Genomic DNA, 22,378 nt, shown 5'->3' on the forward strand with positions numbered 1-22,378 from the left:
CTCCCAGCCCTTTGGGAAGTGTGTGTGTGTTTGTGTGAGTGTGTGAAATCGCCATCCCTGCCCCCCAAACCTCACGCCTCCCCCTGCAACCTGTTGCAGGCTTTTCTCCCTCTCCCCCCTCCCCTTTGCCTCCCCCTCTCTTTTTGCGCTCCCGCGGATCGCGGTGGGATTTCCCCCCTTTTGAGGCAAAAAAAAAACCTGAAAGAAGGAAAAAAAAGACAAAAGCAAACCTAGACAACCCCCCCGCCCAAAGCCGAAAGAAAAGCAGGAGGGTCTCGCACACCGAGAATAAACCTGAGCGTGGGGCGCTCGCCAGCAGGGGCTCCGCTTTCCGCCTCCCCCCCCCCTTTTTTTGCTTTTTTGAATTTTTTCGAAGGAGAGAGCGAAAAAGAGCGAGCCGCCCGCCCCCGGCCCCCCCGCCCGCGCCCGTCCCGCAGCATCCCCGCCGCGATGCTGCTGCGGCTCCTGGTGCTGCTGGGCGCCTGCCCGGGGCTGTCGCGGTGCCTCGGCTCCTTCGTGCAGTGCGAGCCGTGCGACGGCAAGGCGCTGTCGCTGTGCCCGCCGCCGCCGCTGGGCTGCGAGCTGGTGAAGGAGCCGGGCTGCGGCTGCTGCCTCACCTGCGCCCTGCCCGCCGGGCAGCCCTGCGGCGTCTACACGGAGCGCTGCGCCCGCGGGCTCCGCTGCCTGCCGCGCCAGGGCGAGGAGAAGCCGCTGCACGCCCTGCTCCACGGCACCGCCGTCTGCCTCAGCGAGAAGAGCTACCGCGAGCAAGCCAAGACGGGTGAGTGGTGCCCCCCGCCCCGGGCTCCGCATGGCCCCGCGGCCGGTCCCACCTTCCCGGCTGCCCTTCCGTCCGCCCGGCTGCTCTTCCATCCCCCCCCCCCCCCCCCCCTCTTCCATGCCCCCGGCTGATTTTCCATCTTTCCTGGTGCTCTTCCATGCCCCTGGCTGTTTCTCCAGTCCATCCCTCCATCCATGCCCTGGTCGTACCTCCTGTTGCATCAGTTAACAGCCCCTTTCCATCACCTCCCTTCCGATGTCTGGGTTGCCCCATCCCACACAGAAAGGTTTTCTCCCCCACTCCCCAGAAGAACCCTTTTAGTCCCTGCTGCATCCGAGTCCCATCCCCCCCTAGTTGCATCCTTTTAGTCCCTGCTGCATCCCCCCCCAACTGCATCCTTTTTGTCTCTCCTGTATCCCAGTCCCCACCCTGTCCCTGACCCCCTTTCTCTGCCCATACCCTCCACCTTGCTCTGGGGACCGAGCTGGACTCTGCAGCATGAGATAAAAGGCAGCTTTCTGTGCAGGGCCCCCCCTTTGCAACCTTCTACCCTGTCCCCCAGACCTCAGCCAGCCTCGGGATTTGCCACTGGCAAATTCAGCCTCCCTCTTTCTCCCTGTGGTTGTTGCATCCTGCTCTTCCCGGCTGGTTGCTGCTTGAGGTCTTTGTTGGGCAACGGATTTTAACCCTGGGAGGGGAAGAGAGCAGGTGCATTGGTGACAGGGAAGCCATGAATGCAAAAATAATGAAGATGATGATAATCCAAAAGAATATATTAAAAGCAAGAATGAAGGCTGGTGTGGTAGCACCGGGGCAAAGCAAAGTTTCTGAAATCTTTGCACCTTTCATGTAACAAAAGCATGAAAGAAAGCACTCCTTCACTTTGGCACTTGCTTAACTCCCATTTCTGAATCCCATAGGTTTTGCAAGGACATGTTCACTCTACTTCTTCAAATACTTCTGTATTTCTGTCACCACATGAAGGGGAGGCAGGGAGGATGTGTCTGTGTCCTGGGGAGCAGGGGAACTAATTTGCAAAAAAAACCCAGAAGTAAGCTCCCCACTTTTTTTTCTCAAGGAAGAAGTCATTTTTGCTTGTTAGCAAGCTTCTGCTTATACTGGCGCAATGGGAATCCGTTTCTCCTTTCTAGCACCTAATAAATCTTGCTGCTTTTATTATTTTTCCCCTTTGCTGCTTGCAGGCAGTGGTCATGTTGTTATGTTTCATGCCATAGAGCAAAACCAAATTCTGTGTCTGCATATATATGTATATGTATAACTTCTCTCCCCCCCCCCCAAATGACAAAAAGTGTCCAACTTCTTTTAAAATTGTCCAGAAACAACAAAGCTGAGCTTGGTCTTCTGGAAGGGGTAAGGTTTAGGAGGGAAACCTGTGCAGGGTACCATGGTGTGCAGAGGGCAAGACAGGAACTGATTTCCTATCTTGGAGCCCAGGAAACTGTGCAATAACCCGCTCACAGCAGAACTATGCAAAGTATCCCCGAGCGCGTCATCTGCAGTGTTTATTTACTCTGCATGTGTGTGTGCGTTCGGGAGGCTGGCAGTGTGGTCGGGAAAGCAAGTTATGCAGCTAAAATGCAGCGGCTGCTGGGAGAGCACAGCTGATCCTTGGGCATGTAGTGAGGGTGCCCCTTGCAGACAGAGAAGCTTTGGTCTTGACTCCCAGCATGAATCTCCTTTCGTTCCACCTGCCTCTCTCGTCCCAAGGAATCTGGTCCTTTGGCAGGTGCTTTAGGTGAATCCTTCGGCTGGTCTCCTCATAACATAGTTGGCTTTTGGTTGCCTTGGGACCACGAGCATCCTTTGGATGACTAAGGAGAGGAATAGGAAAGAGACTGCAGGTTTGTTGCAAATGCAAACCCCCAGCACCACCTGCACTTCCAGTTTGGACTCCCCAAGTGCTGCAGGGGGCTCTTTTCAACGGGTTTGTCTGCAGCCAGGAAATGAATCTCAATTGGAAAGGCTTTTGCAGGAAGCCATGGGAGACCAGCAGGCTTCTCTGGAGATCTGTGAGATTGCAAAAAGAAATAAAAAATAAATCAGGAATTCCTGAGGATGGGAGAGGGAAAAACTCTCTCGGCATTTGACTGGTAGCATGTGAGAACAAAGTATATTTTCATAGGCATGTTACTAAGCAACAGGGCAAGGAAAGAAATGAAGTTTGACTTGAACTTTCTGGCCTCTGCCAGTTTGGCCAGCAATGCAGGGACTGTGTGCTGGGGAAGCTGGCCTGGCCGTACAATCTATCAGTGACCAAAATTGGCCCTAAGCTGGGAACTGCTGAGAAAGAATCAGCACTCTGCAAAATAAACTATGTGACAGTGGCAAGGACGAGATCAAACTGCATTTCTATCTATTTCTGCTCTTGCACTGGCTCAGTTTAAATCACAGATGCTTTCCTCCTTATAGTCGTGGTGGAGACGCAATAAGCAGTATTGCAAGAGAGTCCAAGGCTGGGAGGCAAGACTTGGCTTTTCCATAGACCAGCTGTTTTATGTGGTAGCAAGATGCTCCCAGGCACTGTGCCTCAGTTTCCCCATCTGTAAACTGGGCATAGTGGTATTGAGAAATGCTGGAGCTGCTGTGCAGGATGTGCTCCTGGTTTGTGAAGAGGTCAGAAATGAAAGCAAATTCAGGATTTAAAAGGCTTTGGTAATACTCATTTTAGGTAGACTGATGTGTAGGTATTGACAAGGTGGTCGCCTAATCCCTAAAGGACACAATAGACACACTGTCCTTCACCAAAAGCCAAACATCACTGCTGTAGTTGGCATTCCTGGTAAAAACCATGAATGAGCTTCATTTATGGCACAGGCTTCAGGATTCTGTTTTTTTTCTGTTTTGTTTAGGTTTTGTTTGAAATACGCCATGTCTTTCCATCTTTCTTCCCCATGCTCTGCCAGACTTCCTCCTGCTGAGACAGCAAGGTCAGGCTGAGCTCTGTGAGGAGAGGAGGGCACAAACTGGAGCCTGCTGCCCTAAAAAGGCTCAYGGAAAAACAAAGGTTGTCAAATATTTCCTTCTTCCCTCTCATTCCTTCTCTCTTTCTAGAAAGCAAGCAAGACTTGGCAAGTTTCCTTGTGAAACCATGAGCCAATGATAACCAGAAGGGAAGGAGGGGGGACGCAGAATTAGTGCTATGAAAATCGTCTTTGCTGYGTCAGCTGGAAGTAGGCGGAGGCGAAGTGCTGAGGGAGCCCAAGTTTCCTGCTTCTCATGTTCGATGCAGTCCTTTATCATTGCCTGACATATCTTCCCCCCTCTCTTTCTCCTTATTGTGCTCTTTCCCTCCCTGTTTCGGCGCATGTGACACAGGGCTGGGTTTTACAGGCACACAGCAGCTGTGGGAGAGTGGCTGGGACATGGTGGGGCAGGTGGGCAGCTCTACGCCAAGGCTGGGGTGCGCGGGGTTAGAGCTGAGGGTGAGGGTTAGGGCAGGGGTCATGGGAGCAGGGCACTTTGTACACATCGGGCTACAAATGCGTGTTGTTCAGGGAAAGACCCATCTAGTGACGAGTGGCAAGTCCTTTGTGTGAAGCAGAGCCACTTACAGCTCTCAAGCTGTCCAGGTGAAAGCTAGTAGCAACAGGCCCGCAAAGCCTCGGATCCAAAACAGGAAAAACTCCATTTTTCTTTTGATCTGAAGTTTCAACAACAATAACAATAAAAAAAAAGATGGTGAAATCCATCAGGTGCCAGCAAGAAAGTTGGTTTTTTGTGGTGTGTGTCTACTGGGGAGGGAGGGATGGAGCAGTTCAAACAGGAAAGGAGGGGCCTTGGCTGGAAAGATTTTCAGCAGCCTGGTTTCTAAGGAAGGAGCAAGAATATTAAGTAGTTGATCCAAATGAAATTCTTGCCTGGTGCTAGCAGAGTTCACCGGAGAAAAGACGTGGCTCTGTGCATATGTGCATGTGTGATAGACCAGATCCTGACCACATGAGCACCGCTGTAAATCTGGACTGACTCCAGGTAAATCAAGGAAGCCCTTCCAGGTTTGAACCACTGTAACTGAGAACAGAGGCTGACCTTAAGTGGGAGTCTCAGCAAATCTGAGGGATGCTAGAGGAAGACTGTGCGCCTGCTCATGTCGATATTTAAGCACAAGCATCCTGTGCTCAGATGACTACTGTGGCTTTGGCATGTCAATCACGTGAATACAGTCATGTGTGACTGGAAGCATTTGCGTGTCTGTGGTGTGAGTTGTCCCATCCCATCAGACTCAGAAGAAAGGGGTAGGAGAGCTCGGGTAGGTTCTTTGCAAGGCAGCTTCAGGACACCCCTCCCAGTTTCTTTCCGTTGCCTAGTTTGGCACGTGTGTGTCAGTACAGCCAGGGAGGAAGGAGAGAAGGAGAGGCGGKGAACAGGCTGCATCCCAATTCCTGGCAGCCTGCGCACATAGCACAGYGCTCTGCTTCCTCCTAACGTCCACTGGAAGTTTTACTCACACTGGATCGAAAGGCTTCTCATGCTTTTCAGTTATGAGCACGCCTGACTGCATCCAAGACGTAGGAGCAGCTGCAGGAATTGTTATAGCAGTGGTGGTTCCAGTGTTCTTCATCCAAACTGGAAGGGCTGGAGCAATCTGGGAAGGGGAGGAAGAAGGCTCAGCCTCCTCTGAGCTTGTTCCTCCTCTGCTCAGTGGGGCAAGCCACTAAGAATAGTTGCAGCTTGTTTCACTTGTGCTACGTCACAGAGCAGATAACAGCCTGTGGCAAGACAAATCTGCTTTGTTTTCTACCAAGGACTTAGTAGTGCAAATTCAAGGTCAGACATAAATAAAAGTAGAATTTATATGGAACACACCTGTCCCTCAGTGTGGGCTGCAGAGCAGCAAGATTATTATGCACAGGAAAGATATGCATGTGAACATATGCACACATGTACTTATGTTCACACACCCACGCACACCCGCACAAACATTTCATGTGTGCAGACACACACATGGAGCATTTTTGTCTCTGGGGCAGAACGGTTTCCAGGCAGCACACACAAATCTCTCTTCCCATTCAATAGTTCTGCCTACAACTGGCACATAGGTATTTTGACATAAAGGTCAGATAATGTTGTAAAGACCAACCTACCCTATCCTCTCCTGCTGAGGGCTGAGAAATAAGATGCAGCAGCTGAGCATATCAAACAACAGGAAGGAAGAAAGAAGATAGAGGCAAGATACTCTYGACACCCCAGCCAGCTGCATGGATCTGAACTCACACAGTGTTTGGAGATGGGTTGTTTTTTCTGAATAGTCTAAGCCAGTAGCAGTTAAATACCCTGTTGGCCTTAGTAGCTAGAGATATCCCAGTGAAGGTTTAGACAGGTTACAGCTTACTGAGAGCAGTCAATCCACCTCAGATGAGGCAACATCACATGGCAGGGCTGGAGGATGTAGGCAGGGGGCCATGGTGCCTGGCRGCATTGGTGGAGGAGAAGATGCCAGGGTACAGAGGTGAGCAGGGAGCCTGGCAACTGCTCTTTGCTCAGCCAGCCACAGTCAGCATTTGGAAAAGCTGGGAACAAGAGCTGAAATGGGAAAAGATGGCAACTTGAGACATGGCAAGCCAAGGACAGGAGAAACAACCTCTGGCATTGAGGAGGAAGAATCATCAGGACCTGGACACATGATGCATGTAGAGGTCAAAGATGATCCAAAGAGTTTGGCCTGTGTGAACTTACTGGCAGCCTGAATAATGACCACATAGTCATTTGTAAGGAGATTTTTCACAGGTAGAAAGAACCATATTATCTCTTTATCTTCAGGACAGGTGTGGCAAAATGCATGAGGCAGCTCTGCCAGCGAAGGGGAGAGAGGATAAACTGCCCCCCTTGCACTGGGGTCTCCTAAGCCTGGGACCCACCAGGCCCATTTAATGAGGGCCTTCGTGCCAGGGTATCCAGTGGGTTGTGTGCAGAGCTGGCAGCAGTTTGCAGACCAAGCTGGCCAGTCCTGAGCCCTGGGCCTGCTCAGCGTGAATGCTTGAGATCACTGGACATGGGTCATGTCTGATGCATCAGCCCATCCAGGAAGGGTTGCACTGCATCTAGTGGTGAAGGAATGAAACGCCCCCCACCCTCTCCCCACTTCCCCCCCCCCACAAGAGACTCTCTTTATTCCTTCAGCTCTGTAGCCAAGGCAACTCTCTACAAGATGTTGTTTTTGAAGTGGTTCTTTGATGCTAGTGATCTAAGGGGACCTCTTAGTGTTTATGTCAATCCACTGGCTCGCAGTTAATCCCAGCAGGAGCAGGCATAATGTGTCTGCAGAAATTTGGGACTCTTGATGGTCTGATGTGGGCAAATTTACTCTCAAGGAAGCCATTTCTCATCATGTTTTGGTGGATCTCCTGTCTGTTTACAATGTTTCTACAACAAGCGGGCTAACTATCCATCAGTCCTTGTCCTATGACCACCAGCTTCTGACTGGGGAACCACACCTGCCTAAAGCTAAATCTGCAGAAAGATCCAAGCCTCCCATGGGTGCAGAGAGACTCTGGTTGGCAGGCTAAACTTGAAGAGGCATCTTAAATTTATGCTTGTGGTGTCAGTGGGTATGTCTTGAGTGTCTTTGCATAAAGCCTTGCTTTCTCTATTGCCTTCATTGTCCAGACCCTGATGTGTGTCATCTTCACAGCACTTTTCCTCATGCCCGCACTCCCTGTGAAACTGCCTCTTTCACGCAAAATAGAAAACTGCCTTTTCAACACCCACCTCAGTGAACTGACAGGTCATTTCCTAATTCCTAGTAGCCTGATAGGGCTTCATCCTGCAAGATGCTGAGCACCTTTTCTGTAGGCCCTGAGGCCCAGAGCATCATAGGCCTTTGGACGCCTAATTCCCTCAGTGGGAGCCAGCTGCTTCAGTCCTCTAAAGACCATGAAGTCAAAAATCCAAAGATGCTGTTGACTCCAATAGAATTTGAAAGCTCTTAGCACCTGCCTGCCTTGAGGACTCTTATTGCAGAGTTTGGTTTGTTTTTTTGTTGGATGGACACAGCTGGTCCACTGATGGACATAATTGTTATGTTGATAGAGATAACTGGTCTGGTTGCTATTTAAGGGCAAGAAGGTAATCCTGACAGGTATTTAAGGAAATGATCCCCCAGCTAAACAAGAGAGTGAAGGCATCTTAAAGGAAACTTTGGGGGCAAAGTTGGCCAGTAGTTACAGTTCTTTTTTATAAAGCCAGTAGAAATATTTTCTGTTTCCAGGTTCAGGTGTGATTCATCCTCTGAAGACAATTAAATCAACAAGCCATTTTATTGTTCATGCTTAAGAAATTGCATGTTATGCATTTGGCTAATGATGAGGAACTAGTAATTAAATAATCCAGTGAATAAACAGAAAGGCATGGACCATGGTAGCTGTCTTTCATTTTCTAAGTTACAGGAGGTGCAGGAAAAAAAACAGACTTTTATTAGGGACAGATTATATGTCTTACCTGTCTAATGATCATAATAGACGTACATGTGGCTGGGGCAGTCCGTTTGCTTTCATATGTGACTCCTGCTTTCCTGAAGAAACAACAGAAATGAGTGAAATTTTACTTCTTCATTTTCTGGACATTTCAGCATTTGCTCTTTGGTTTTCTACCAGCAGGGGTGGTCTGAGGTTGCAGGAGAAACAGTGAAGCACAACAGGGAATTTATAATTCCAGAAAGGCTCAGGACTTACTACAAAGGGTGGTCAATTATTTCTTGGAGCTTCAGACCACAAAATGGAGGTCTGCACTCTTTGCTCCATCAAGAGACTCTTGATTTTTTTTTTTTTTTTAACATTGAAGAAGCAACTTTGCATCGTGTTGCAACAAAGGGAGTCAGATGGTGTATGCTATGGTTCAGTGCAGGAAGGGGAAATGGCTAGGAGAGACAAGGATCAGAGGTTGAGATCCAGCTTGGGCAAGTTTCTGCCTAACAATATTGTCAGAGTGTGAACATCAGACTTGTACTTGTTTGTGGTACTACTTAAATGGACTTCTACTTACTTCCTGTCAGAAGGACTCATTGAGAAAGAAGAAGGGAGTCCCGAGGGCAGAGGTGGAAATCTCATCACTCGTAGCTCTTAAAAGTGAGRTTGGATGGTACCTGTAACAATGTGTCATCTGGTGCTGTCGAAGAGATGAGCAATGGATGATCTAACAGATCTTTTCCATCTGGTTTAAGGCAGAGCTTTGAAAGTCAGGCTGAAGGCATAGAAATTAATCCAGGCTAGGCTGGGAGTTGCAATCACAGTTGCACATGTGAAATATTTGCAGTATTTGATCAGTTCCTCTCCAGCACCTGACACAGGTGCATTTGCACACTCTGCCTGGTGTGCCTTCATCTCTTGCAGGGGGACAAGAGGATAAGCTTTCCTGGCTCTCTCAATTATTGGCTTCTCTGTTGAGAATAATGACACAGATCCCCGGTAACATAAGTGGGGATGGATCTTGTGATGGAAACCTCCAACCTCCAGTGGGAGCGACCTCTCTCAGATTCAGTTCTAGTAGGCCTGTTGTAAAGAGCTTCTGCTCTTTGGATTCAAAACCCTTACCAAAAGGCAAAGCCACCCTAACCCATAAGCAGTCCAGAAAGCTTAGTGTAAACTTTAGTAGCTGTCTCTTTGGTAGGACACCTTCTCCTCAAGATCATCTCCTTTAACACAGAGATTTCCCATTAGTAACATGTTGTTCTCAGGGTAAAATGCTGCAGCATCCACGGTGATATCCCAGCCTTTGATGGCCTTCAGGAACACTTCCTGGTTATGGTTGTATTTTTAAGGCCTTAGCACCTGGCTCTATTATGATTTGTCACGTTTGGGTTTCAATGATTAAAATACTGTCAGTTTTCTGGCAGCGTCCTGCTTTCAAGCTCAGGTTTCTTGAAATCTTATGTATAATGAAACCCACCTTCAGCTGAGTTTTAGAGAAAGGCTCCACATAAAGAATACAAAACTATCTACTCGTCTTCCCTGGTGACGTTTCCTCCATCACTGCTGTTGAACTACCTGCATCCTGAAGAGTCCTCCTTGTCCCCTTCTTTTCCATATAATAATGATACTTGTTAGATGTTTTAGGGTTCTCTTCCAACCCATCACACCTCCTTTTTAAGGACACAGCGGGACTTTTTTTCAGGTGATCTCTTCCCACCTGGTGGCCAGACACTGGGCAGTTCAAACCCTTTTGTTTTCATTCAGAGGACCTGAAGGCATGTTTCTTTTCCATGAAGGGTTTTCCTCTTTTTTTGCCACAAATAAGCCCTGTGGAGACACTGCCAGTACACGATTTTATGGTGTTTGTCAGGAGCTACTCCAAATTTTACTCATCTTTGCTTTCTGTTAGGCAGAGACAGTTGCACAATCTTTTTCCATGAGTCTTAGTTCTGTGGCAGTGTGGCGGGAATTTTGCCTTCTTTATTATAACTGATGGAAGCCACTAGAGTGCATTTGTTGAAAAAGGTGCAAGACTAAGAAAGACCGAATGATTTCATTCTTTCCAGGAAGGAAAAATATGTTTTGGTCACTATGATATTGCAAGATGATTTATTTAGATTTCTCCAGGTCATTTTTCAATTCAGCTCTCAGCTTCTTCTGCAGTTTCAGCATATGGAATGGGGAACAGCGGTAGTCTCCAGATGACGTGAAGGAAATATGTTTTATCTTCTTATCATCAGTGAATCAGCAACAGGAGCTTCTTGATGTAAATCTGATCTCAAAATACTTCCTTCCCCTCCACTTGCTAGCTCAGTTACCTGGAAGATAATTTTGTTCGGGAAATGTCAGGCTGATACAAGCAGCTATCCAGAGACAGAGTGCCTGCAATATTGCAAGATGATGTGCATCAGCATCAGTTCATTGAAATGGAAATCTACTTACAGGAGGGAGAGACTGTGAAAAGTGTCCTAAGTGTTTTACTGGTTGGATATTTTGGGTTCTCTCTTGCTCAGAAATGGTTATCATTGGGAACCCCAAGTCTCTGTCTACACTGCAGGTTGACCACAGCCCCAGTCCCTCTCCTGAGACTTAATGTGCCTGCAAATGCATTTCAAACCTTCAAGTCTGTGTTAAGAACTGACCTTAGCGAGATCTGGGAGTTCTCTGGAGAGAAAGAGCCAGCTCAAAGACAACACCTCTCTGCGAGCCCTAGTTCTTGTTTGTACACCCCAGATCATCAGGAGCAGCCCAGCCCACAAGCTGATGCTGATGGCTGGCTCTTCCAAGCCCAGTGTGGATGCTTGGAGCCTGCGGAGCAAACAGCTAGCAAYGTGTAGAGAAAGAACCTGTGTCAAGGAGCTCCCCATATCTAAACTTGATTTGCTCTTTGCACTGGAGAGTCACTTTGGGGAGGGGGGGTGTTATTTTGCAGCTGCAGAAAGGAAAGGCAGCTCAGGAAAGTATCATTTGGCATGCAGCAGTGCAAGTCCTTTCTTATGCTTCCAGCTCCCATAGCCTTACCTCTCTCACCTCTGTGGCATTTGCTGGCACTGTGAAGAAGTGGCACTGATCCAGAGATCTGTTCCTACAGATAGGCCCTGTGCTTCCAGAGCAGACCGAAAGGTGCTAAATGAGCTTCTTCCCCTGAGAGCTCCTTTCCTATATGTTGGGCTGCATTTCTCCCCCATCTGGCTCTGTGTGAGGACGTGAAGGTCATCAGGACAATGATCTGCCTTTCCCATGAATCCTATGTGAATCTGGGGGCAGCCCAAATGCCTGATATTCACGTTCTACAAGTGAGCTCTGGCTGATGTGGCAGGATCTGCATTCATAGATTTCTGCTGTGGAGACATTAATCTCCTGAGAAAGAGTAGGTCTGCTAGGCTAGTTCAGCAAAACTCAAACAATAACTTAAGAGACAAAGGCCACAGCATAGCAAATCCCTCTGCCATCCTTCCCCACTTTCCAAGCCTCATGAGGCATTTCTGAGCTCTTCCCGAGTGTCCTGCTGGGTCTTCACTTTATAAAATGGAGATAAGTCTTAACCAAGGGTTCAGTCCTGCCAGTTCCCTGGCTGCTTTTCCATCTCTTCTCTGAGCCTGGTCCCATTGATCCATAACCTTCACTTAAAGCTCATCCCCRTGGGACAAGAGAGTGAGGTCTCAGTAACTTTTGCCCTGCTGTTGCAGGAATTTAAGGTATTGGTGATGCCCCAAGCTCTTTTTTGGGGACTCATGAGAGCTGGAGTGAGTTTTGGGCTATGGTCTATGGACTATTTGAACTCTGCTCTTACAGCCTTCGTAGGGGACTGTGCATGGTGGGGTGGAGTAGGCATTCTGTGGGTGCTTCATGATCCTTTGTCTGCTAAAGACTTCCTTGGGGCCACCCGCAAATTACAAAGGTTTCAGCCTTCGGCAACAAATGAGGTACCTAATTCCCAGTGAAGGAAATATTCCCAGGGGTTTTCTTACCACTGCTCCTGGTACCTGTGAAACTGGTTTTACACTGCCTCTCATGAGAGCTTTATCACAGACCGTGAGGAAACCAGTATGGAAAAGAGATGGTGGGATTTATCTTTCTCAGCGTCAGCCCTCCAAAGGTCTAGGTGAGACCACTAGAGTCACAGGAGGAGAAACTGGGACCTCCAGAGATATGTCATTCCACTGTAAAATCGGTGCCTAAGCCAAATGATGGGGTAGATCGCAATCTGGAGGGCACAGTTATCTCTCCAGATGACTTAGAAATGTAGTTTAGCTATCTCGTGAAGYCCAAAAGCCTCTGTTTTAGCAGATGGGTGTTAGTTACTTGACATTGATCTGTCATAAATGCCTGTTGCATATTACTGGAACTTAGGGGAGGTAGGGTTGCAGTCAACAGAGGTTGTCTCTTCCAAGCAGGGCTGCTGTTTTTCTGTCCTTCTTGGTGTGTGATGTCTCCTCCCAGTCTCTCATTGCCTATGAGCATCACCAGCATGCTCTCCTGCCAGTCCCCACCAGACCAACCTCTCTGGCCTACCGCTGAATCCCTACCAAAGCACAAAAGTTCGTCAAAAGTCCAAGGCMCATTGCAGCTGACTCTCTCAGAGCCAACGCCCTGGGTTAGCAGAGGAACTGGCCACAGTCTGCATCCCAGGCCCTGGCTGCTCCTCCTTCAGCATGTGCCAAACAGCCTTGAACTGGACAGTCGCCACGGCCGCCTGACATCACTGCCTGATATCACCAGGGCGGTGGTGCAGAGCAGTGACACCCCCCCCAGCCCCAAGCGTCATGCCTGAGCCGGCTCAGCAGCCCACCCCCAGCACCCTTGTTCCTCCGTCATCATGGCCAGGACACTGAGGGGACATTCTCCACTGTGCTGGGGGTTTGTGCCTGCCTGCTATGGAAATGTAAATGAGCTTTTCTTCATTAGGGCAGTAAAAGCTCCCTTCTGTCTGGGCTGATCCTCGCGACCCCTGGGGAGCCCAGGAATGTTTTTGCTCAGTTGTCCRCTCCAGCTGCCAAAGGGCGCAAGATGAGATGACCCTCCTCGCTCTGCATCCCTCCCCTGCCTGCTTTATCTCTTCCCTGCCTGCATTTCAGGAATGCAAACACAGCATCTGTCCCTGTGTGCTGACRAGGCTGGAGGGGATTGGGGATGGGGGAGATTTTTATTTTGCCCTCGTGGTCACAGGTTCAAGTCCAGGCTGGGGAGAAACTTGCCTGCCCATCCCAGGAAGTTTCAGCATCAGTCAGGCATGTCCCCTCCGCCTGAGTGGGGCAAGTGGGGAGAGGAGCTAGGAGCTAGGGGTGATGTACAAAGTGGGCTCTTACTAGCCAGCGACCTGAGAACAGACTTCCTGGAGAAGACCCAGTCTTAAGAAAAATAGGGACATCTCTAAGACGATTTGCAAGGAGAAGACTGTTTTTGGGGATAGCATCAACATTCCTCCTCTTCCAGCCACAAGGAACCCAGAGAAGTTGCTTTCCAGTACCCACCAAGAACCAGTACCTTTAAGGATGGGTAAGGAAGGAGAAATGGGAGGAATCTGTCCCTCAGGCAGGTACAGAGCAGGAGAAAACAAACATTGCTTTTCAGTAATTATTCCCACTGCCTGCACGTGCATGTTCAGTCCATCAGGAAGATGTACAAAGCCAGCGTGAGGCTGGGCAGATAATGGAGCTGCCATAGGTAGGATTCTGCAGCTGTTTGTGCCAGGGAGTTGTTGTTATGGTGAAAATAGGAGAGAGCGTCTGGATCTGGCTTTGATTAGTGTTTTGGGGTCCCAGTTTCAATGGGAAGTCTTTCTTTCAGTCCACGTGGAAAAATTCCTCCCTGTCTCCCCCAGCCTTTCCCATAAATCCTTTCCCTTCCCTGGTGCCAACATTGGCTGCATATGTCTCCAATCCTGAAATGTTGTCCCTCCCCTCAAAAAGGTCAAGGTGTCAAAGATCACCCAACCAGGTTTGGAAAATGCAGCATTGTTGTAAGCAGTGATGGGACAGAAACTGGGATCCTCCAAAGACAGCTGCTGCCAGAGCCAAAAATCACAAGGAGCCTGTTGGAAAAGCAGGGTGGGGATCACTTGCAAAGTCCTGCATGGGTGGCTGTAGGTTGGTGTCAATGAGCAGGCCAGGAGGCAAAGAGAGGACTGGGGACAGTGTAAGCTGCACTGGTGCTGCATACCCCAGCTCAGAGGCATCGCACCCTGCCTTTCTCTGTGCTGTGGTAGCACCAGGAAGGTCTTTCACCAGCTGCCCCGAGCTTGTCAGGACTGTGTCTCAGAGACAACTGAGTTTGTCAAAATTGATTGGTTATTATCCTATTAGGGAACAGATAGACAGGTGCATAGGCAGGGACTGCTTCAGCTTTGTTGCTGGAGGAAATTAAGCTAAAAGTTGTCAGTGGACGAAAGAGCTGAAGGGGACTATGAAGTTCTCACTGGAAAGTAAAGACCTAAACTAGACCCTACTGCTGCCTCCTTGGATTTCCAGATGAGTATTGACCCTGTCAGCAGTGGCATCTCAGTATAACAGCACCTGGGACAATGATGCTGAAGAGCCAGCCCTTCTTCCTCTCTACACCAGCCTGTTCCTCAGTTCACCCAAATGGCAGACAGAAATGTCCCACCAGAGTTGTCTCTTATCGTATTGCTACTTGAGCAGGGACCTCGGCATGCCGAGAAGGGGGAAGGGAGACGATCTGTCCCAGATGCTTTCTGGCTCTGCCAGAAAGGAAGAGCTGGAGTCAGACTGGAGCTTGAGCAGCCTTTGATGCACACCAACCCTCTGGTCCCTCTGCAGAGTGCTGGGCTCCTCTGTCTCCCATCTCCCCTTGTCAAAAGGGCTCCRCATTAGTCTCTGCTTCACAGCTTGCTCTAGTTTGCTGGCAGCTTGCAGGAAGCAGAGAAATAAGGTGTTTGCAGAGGCTCAAGTTGCCAACCATATAAGCAGATTGAGCCTCTGCAAATGCCGCTTACACCATGAGTCCAGGGGACTGGAGACACTATGCTGTTTTTCTGGCTGAATCTTTGCCACATTGTCCTGTCTGTTTCTTATTGTAGGCTTGCTCAGGTAACTGTACCTCGCTCATTTGTTATTGCACAGGTAATGAGGTGCACCCCTCTCATTTGTTATTGTAGGGTTGCCTGCACCAGTGTGAGTCCTCCCCGCTACTTGTTATTGTGAGGCAGCCCAGGGAGGTCTTCCTGGCTCTGCCTTATCGGGCCCCAGCAGTCACTGCCACAGGGAATTCCTGGGACAGAAATTGCAGTGAGTTTCATTGCCACAGAAGGTGGCAATTTACTGGGGATGCCTCCAATCTCTTTTTGGACCTTGGACTGCTGCAACACCTTGTGGCAAAGGGTGCACTTCTACTGCGCATTGCAGTGTCATTTCCTGGGGGACAAGAGCATTCCTGATTCCCTTCCCTATCCCTTGTCTATCATCCCCTTATAATAGAGAAGCCCCTTGCTGAGGGCACCTTTTCTCTCTTGATGCTCTTTTCTGGACCTAGTTTGCCTGCCTGTGCAGGTGGACTGCGCTCCATGAGCCTCACCTGCTTTGTGCTGTGTTCTCCAGTACGAGCCTAGGCTCATTCGTTACATGGTGCTAATTTGGAGCAGGGGGACCCTGGGCAAGTCTTTTCTTTGGTGACATAAGGTACTTCCCTCCTGGTGGCTTGAGTGATTTTGAGTCCTCTAGCAAGAAAAAACAGGTACATGAACATCATGAGGCAAAATTGCAAGAGAATCCCATACTGGGGAGACATGCAGGTCCCAGAGATGGTGCATGGGGTCATTTACATTGCTCTGGGCAGTTTGGACGGTGCTGAGTCTAGGATGCTCCTGGAAAGAGTACTAAAGGGCTGCTTCCCAAATGCACCTGCGGGAAACTTTCCAGTTTTGTGTGTGCATATTTGGGAGCTGGGAGAGGGCAGGTTTGCCTTGGGAAAGAAGGAGGGGAGACTGATAGCCATGGTGGGCTGGGGGGCCCCAAGACCAACCTCTCCTCTTGGCCACCTTCAAGGCAACCACACTGACTCTGTGTGACAGGCCTGTGCTGCCATCTGCCACCAAGCAGCATGTCCCCCAGCCAGGCAGGACCCACTGGGCATCCCCAGCAGCTCCTTCAGGCATCCCTGAGCTGCCTGGCTGTGCAGAGCCTTCCTCTTCACCTCCCATCAGGCTGCAGAGCCCCCATGGGCTGCATCTGGGCTCTAGAAATCAGTCTGTAGGGAAACTCCTGATGGCCTTTGGGGGGATTTATCAGCTTTTACTTTCAGCCTGGAGCCTTTTCTTTTATCACCACGCAGTTTTACTTGCAGTGATGATTACAAGGAGGGGCAAAATTGCTGCCCTGTTATCTTCACTGGGGGTTCATAGGAGGGGATGGGCACAGGCTGGGTTCACTGGCATCAAGAGACACCATGGACATGCAGGGACACATTCCAATCTGCAGGCTCAACCCACAGCTTCCACCATTTCTCTGGTGCTTTTCCTTCTACTGTCAAGGTGTTGTCCCTGTTCCTGCCTGCTGGCCCCAGCACCAACCTGGCATTATCACAGGCCAGCTGGGAACCAATGACTGGGAGACCAGGAGCCTTGAGAGCTTAAAACTGTATTCAAATTTAGTCCAGAAATAACTCTCTTTCACTCCAGTGGCTGTATTAAAGGTCACAAGTCAGCTAAGTTTAGACTGTCACCAGCTCTCTCCTATATATAACCGTGCAGAGCTCCTGATTGCATCCTGTTGGTACAGGTTATGCTGGGCTGACTGGGGGGAGGGGTATAAAAAGGCAACTGCAGTGGGTACAGCTTAAACACACTCCTCCCTTCCCTTTGGCACCAACAGTCACAGTCACAGTCAGACAGCACCGCTTTGCAGTGTTACCCTGGGCTTTGTCAGCTGTTCAGTATGTGCCAGTGGACCAGGACTGTTTTAGTCCCACAAGCATGGGTCACCCTAGCACAGGGGCTGCAAACTGAGGGCCCTGGAGATTGCAACATTTCTCAGTTGTGTCTTTGGCATCACTGTCAAAGCATCTGCCTAACCATGTGGTGGCTTTGCTATGTTGGTGGTTGACCTTGAATATGGAATCATCTCATCTTTGAGTGTCCCTAGCTTTTGCTTGCACACCTGCAAGTGGGTGTAGGATATGAATTTGCCACTTTTAATCCTCCTGCCATTGCTGAAGAGGGGCTTTTCCACTACATTTTGTATGTCCTCTGGTTCTTTCTGGGTGTAGAATAATCCTCCTACCAGTCCTTCTCCGTTAACACATTGTAAATGATAGTGGAAGTAGGAGCCCATCCCAGACTCCTGACTCCTCTGTGCTCCCAGAGGCCTTCCTCTTGCTTCGTTTGGGGTCACATGAAAGCCACACCACATCCCACACAGTGGGATAAAAGCCAGGACCGTAGGCAGCAGATGGGAAAAGTGCTTTCAAGGAGGGCATCTTTGGGCATGAGGGCTGTGTGTGGTGCACCTGCTGGCTGCCGCAGTCTCTCCCTGCCAGCTGATGGGTGGGCTGTAGCTCAGTTGGATCATTTTCTTCTTCCTGCTGGAGCCTTGCTGGTTTTTATCAGGAGTGACATCCTCGGCTTTCTGAGAAGGGAGCTGTAGGACAACGTGCTGAGTTAAATTTCTGTGGATCTTATTTCATCATTCTCTTCCTGCCTACTGCAAAGATGTTTTCTCAGATCAGGCAAGAGGGTCTCTGTGCAAATGCAAAGCTAGTCAGCTCTTGGAGAACTGATCATTTGGTATCTCTCCCCCCCCAGAAAGGGAATCCCGAGAGCACGAGGAGCCAACCACATCAGAGATGACAGAAGAGACCTACCCACCCAAGGCCTACCGGCCCAAGCCTGGGCGCCTCTCCGAGCTCAAAGCTGAGGCCCTGAAGAAGGACCGTCGGAAGAAGCTGACCCTGGCTAAGTTTGTGGGCATGGCAGAGAACACAGCGCACCCCCGTGTTGTCATCCCTGAGCTTCGGCAAGAGTTTGAGCTGGTGAGCGTCCGTCCCTCTACTCCTTCGCAGTGGGCCAAGGGGCTCTCATGGAAAAGCGGGCTGCAGGAGGGCTTTTCCCCCTTGAAGAGTGGGTGCCAGGGGGAAGCCAGGGGCATTTGCAGCTTGGCRCTTGTTCAGGGCCAGCTGGGCACCTCCCAACTCACTGCGCCTCACTCTCCTCGCTTGGCAGGGCCCTTGCCGCAGGCACATGGAGGCATCCCTGCAGGAGCTCAAAAGCAGCCAGAGAATGGTCCCTCGGGCTGTTCACCTCCCCAACTGCGATAGAAAGGGCTTCTACAAGCGGAAGCAGGTAAGAACACTGCGGGTCCCTCCCCAAAAGCAGGACGGAGAAGGGCAGGGGACGGAAGCTTCCCATGCATGGAGGTTTTTCACTGCCACTGCCCTAGATGGAAAGGATGGAGGTTTTCCTTTGCCGGGCTCATGGGGAGGTTGCTGCAAGCCTGACAGGGCACAGTTGATTGTGGGTGGCCCTGCTAACAGCTCCAAGCCCAGTCCTGCCTAAAAAGAGCATCATGAAGGACGTGGTGGGGGGGAAAGGAAAACTCAGAGAGCCTCAGGCTTGGGAAGCAGCAAGGATGGAGATGGTAAAAGCAGAGAGTAAGAGCTAGGCCCTTCCCCAGGGGATTACACTGCTAGGGTAAAAGAGGCAAACCTCAGGGCTGCTCCTTATCGCCAGCAGGAGAGTTACACAGTTGTGGCAAGTTCTTGATCTCTCTCCTCGCGTTTCTCCTCAGTGCAAGCCATCCCGGGGCCGGAAGCGTGGCTTGTGTTGGTGCGTGGACAAATATGGCATGAAGCTGCCGGGGACTGATTACCTGAGCGGAGACCTGCAGTGTCACGCATTCGACAGCAGCAATGTGGAGTGAACTTGCACCCTCTCCCTCTGCCCCGCCACTACCCCAGGCTCCCTTCCACCCTCCCCTCCACACCTCCCTGTGCCCCAGGACTCCGATTCCTTTCATCTCATGTAAGAAGAAAAAAAGAAAAGAAAAGAAAAGAAAAGAAAAGAAAAGAAAAGAAAAGAAAAGAAAAGAAAAGAAAAGAAAAGAAAAGAGAAAAAGAAGAGAAAAAAGAAAGAAAAGAGAAGAGAACAGAAAAGAGAAAAACAAACCCTGAAGAAACTGAGGACTCAGAATCTACAGCAGCGTCTTGACAACAAGGACTTAGCAAGGAAAGGACAGAGCCAGAGACAAACCAGCTTCGGCCACTCCGCCATCCTGCGACTGCCTGCACCTCTCCCCAGTGCCACCTGCACCCCTCTGCTGCAGAGCAGAGGCCACGCCCACGTAGGAAGCTCTCTGAGTTGATGATTTCCTAGTATGGGTTGTGGGCAGATTAATTTTTTTTTTTTTGATTAGCTAGTTATTTTATAAATGGTCTTGAGAGGAAACCTTGAGGCAAACAGCATTTCCCCTCCTAACTCCAGTCCTCTGGAGTTTCCTGCCCACATCACTGGGACTCACTCAAGTTGATGTGACTTCCATCTCAAACGATTGCCCCAGATCCAGGCAGATTCCGACAGCATCACAGACCGGGCAGCAGTGTAATGGGAGAAGGAGTCGAACAGTTCGCTTTGTGTCTGGAGATGAGCCGGGGAGGGAAAAACAGCTCCTGCAACAGCACGAATACCTGACACAAAATGTTCGTGGACTTTAAAAAGAAACAATCCAAAAAGGAAACATATACTTCTCGATCCAGTTCCTCTTGAATGGGAGGTCAGAAACCTTATTTGTGGACAAGTTGGACTCTGAAAGTTATCCATCCAGGTGTGGAAGCATTTGTTGCGTGCATGTGTTTGTGTGTGTGTGAGAGTGAGCGTGCACAGATGTGTCTTTGCCTCCTTGCAAAATTTGCCTCAAAACCTGCAATCTTGAGGGCTTAGCTGTAAGCAGGGGGAGAGCTGCCCCAGAAAAGAAATCTGCTGGACTAAGCACAGGAGCAGACTTAGGAGGTGCATCAGTGCCTGCGGGATCAGGGCCCTGTGAACGTCAAGGTGTACATCCGAGCCGGTTCCACAGATAGTCATCAATATCCATACTTAAGCATGCGTGTGTGGGGACGGGGGATCGGGGCCAAAAATCTTCACCACCCTTTGCCGCCACAAGGAAGACCAGCTATGGAGCGCTTTTTTTTATTATTTTTTTCACAGCCAAAAAAATCATTTGCTCCAAGGGAAAAAAAAACACTTTGTTTTGTCTTAGATTTTTTTTAAAGGCTGGTTTATAGCCTTCCTCATGGGTTGGAAAATGTCAGTGTCCATCCTTTTGTATTGAGATACTGTTTACACATTTGCCACAGCTGATTCCCCTCAGCCCCATCTCCCCACCCTGTAATCATATCCTTGCAACAGGGCCCTCAAGTTTAATCCAGGATCCAGATCCTTGTTTAGTGACAGCAGCAACCGCAACGCAGAGACCCACCGACTCAGGCCTGCTTAGACAGCCATTAGTTGCTTTCCTGCTTTTCGTTGTTTTTATTTTTTTATGTTCAATTTTGGGACTGTTTCCTCTCCTTTCCCCATGACAAGGGTCTCTGCTAAGTTTGTGTTCGGAGGAGATCCTGCAGCAAAAAAAAAGGAAAAAATGTAAAGAGAGCAATGCCCTGCTTCGGAGATGTGTGGGATCTGTGCGACGCCATCTCGGGACGCAAACTCGCACACACCAGAAACTGTTGCTGACCTGACAAGGCTTGAGAGCAACGCCAGAAGAGATGGGCAGGACATCTCCTGAAGACCATGTCACCGAGGGATGCAAAGTGCAAGCTGGTTTTCCTCTGGCTGCCTCGCGCAGCTGCTATGGGAGGCCGCGCTGTGTGCTGTGCACCGGCAAGGGCAGGCAAGGTGGTGGGCAGTTGCCACAGGGCCAGAGCCAGTGTCCTCCGAGGTGTCAGAGAAGCCACAGGGCACTGGCGCAGAGCATGGCATCGTCTGCCTTTGCTCTGGATTGGAGGAAGGGTTTTCTGCTCTTTCCAAAGCCCTTTTTAGCCTCCTGGATTTGGGCAAAAAGGCAGGAGTTTCCCTAGTTAACTGAGTCTCCGCCAGCGGGGCCAGGACAAGGGGACTCAGGTGCTGAGGAGCTCTGGTGAAGGCTCACCTCCATTGCTTGGCTGGGTGCCCTCAGCAGCCTCCCAGGGGACGGTTTCGGCTCCCTTGAGCAGGGCACACTGAGCAGCCCTTCTGCCTCCTGCTCGCCAGGCTCCGGTTTGGGTGGGCCATGGACCACCAGCACCTCCCTGTGGGAGCATGGTGCCAGCAAGATGCTTTCTCCAGGTTGGTTCTGTCCAAGGAAAGGCAGGACCAGAAGTTAAGGAAAACTTCTTATTTCCCGTGCTGATGTCTTCACCTCCTTGGCATGGAGCAACAGGACTTTGGGCGACTGCAGCTGGCCACATACATCTGCCCTTGCGGGTCCCCAGTTGCTTTCTCCAGAGTCACAGCAGGTGTTGAGTTTAGCCGAGAGACTTCCACGGAGCTCCCAGCCACAACACAGCGGGGGGCATTTGGAGCTGGGCCGAAGGCCTCCTCCCTTGCCAAAAAGAAGGGGGGTGCCACCAAATGCAGATCTGGCCCCCTCCAAAATGTAGGAGCAGGGCAGCCCCCACACACACCTTGCTAGAGGGGAGTATGACCAGTGCATTTGGGCAAGGGGAAGGACCCCGCCAGGCTTTGTAGGGCTGACGGAGCCAGGTCTATTCAACTGGGGTGGGGGGTGGGGGTTAATGATTTGGTGAAGGTGGGATGAAGAATGGGGGTGAAGAAGGCAGGTGGAGGAGCCCCTGAGAACCCCAAGGGAGCTGTGGGCCACAGAGCTACCATCGCAAACACTTCCTGTCTCTTCCGCTTGCTGATCCCATGCAAAACCTCCTGACTGTAATAGGCCAGTACCACCTTCCTCCAATACTCTTCCCTTCTTTCTTTCTCCCTCTCATTCTCTCTCTCTCTTGCTTTTTTTTTTTTTTGTTTGTTTGTTTTGTTGTTTGATTTCCCAAAACTTGAAAGCCTTTGGCTGCAGAGAAAGGAGACATACTGCCCGGGGACCGTGGGCTTGTGGGATGGGAGTGGAGCGGGGGGGAGACACAGCAGCTCCCCTTGGGCCTTGTATTTTGGGGCCAAAGCTTGGAGGGGAGGATTTCAGCTCATGGTGGCTTGCAGGCCAGCGCCAGTGGTCAC

General features: G+C 50.1%; 1 protein-coding gene across 1 annotated transcript; it reads left to right on the plus strand.

Annotated features, from left to right (window-relative positions):
• The first annotated feature begins 450 nt into the window (after positions 1-450).
• Positions 451-19,241, plus strand: IGFBP5 (insulin like growth factor binding protein 5). Its single transcript, XM_026078073.1, has 4 exons — positions 451-781; positions 17,963-18,189; positions 18,380-18,499; positions 18,945-19,241. Exons 1-4 carry the CDS (start codon positions 451-453, stop codon positions 19,074-19,076), a joined length of 810 nt encoding a protein of 269 aa, XP_025933858.1. The 3' UTR covers positions 19,077-19,241.
• The last annotated feature ends 3,137 nt before the right edge of the window (positions 19,242-22,378 follow it).

This window comes from Apteryx rowi, unplaced genomic scaffold (assembly GCF_003343035.1).
Source record: "Apteryx rowi isolate R43461 unplaced genomic scaffold, aptRow1 scaffold_47, whole genome shotgun sequence".
Taxonomy (NCBI): domain Eukaryota; kingdom Metazoa; phylum Chordata; class Aves; order Apterygiformes; family Apterygidae; genus Apteryx; species Apteryx rowi.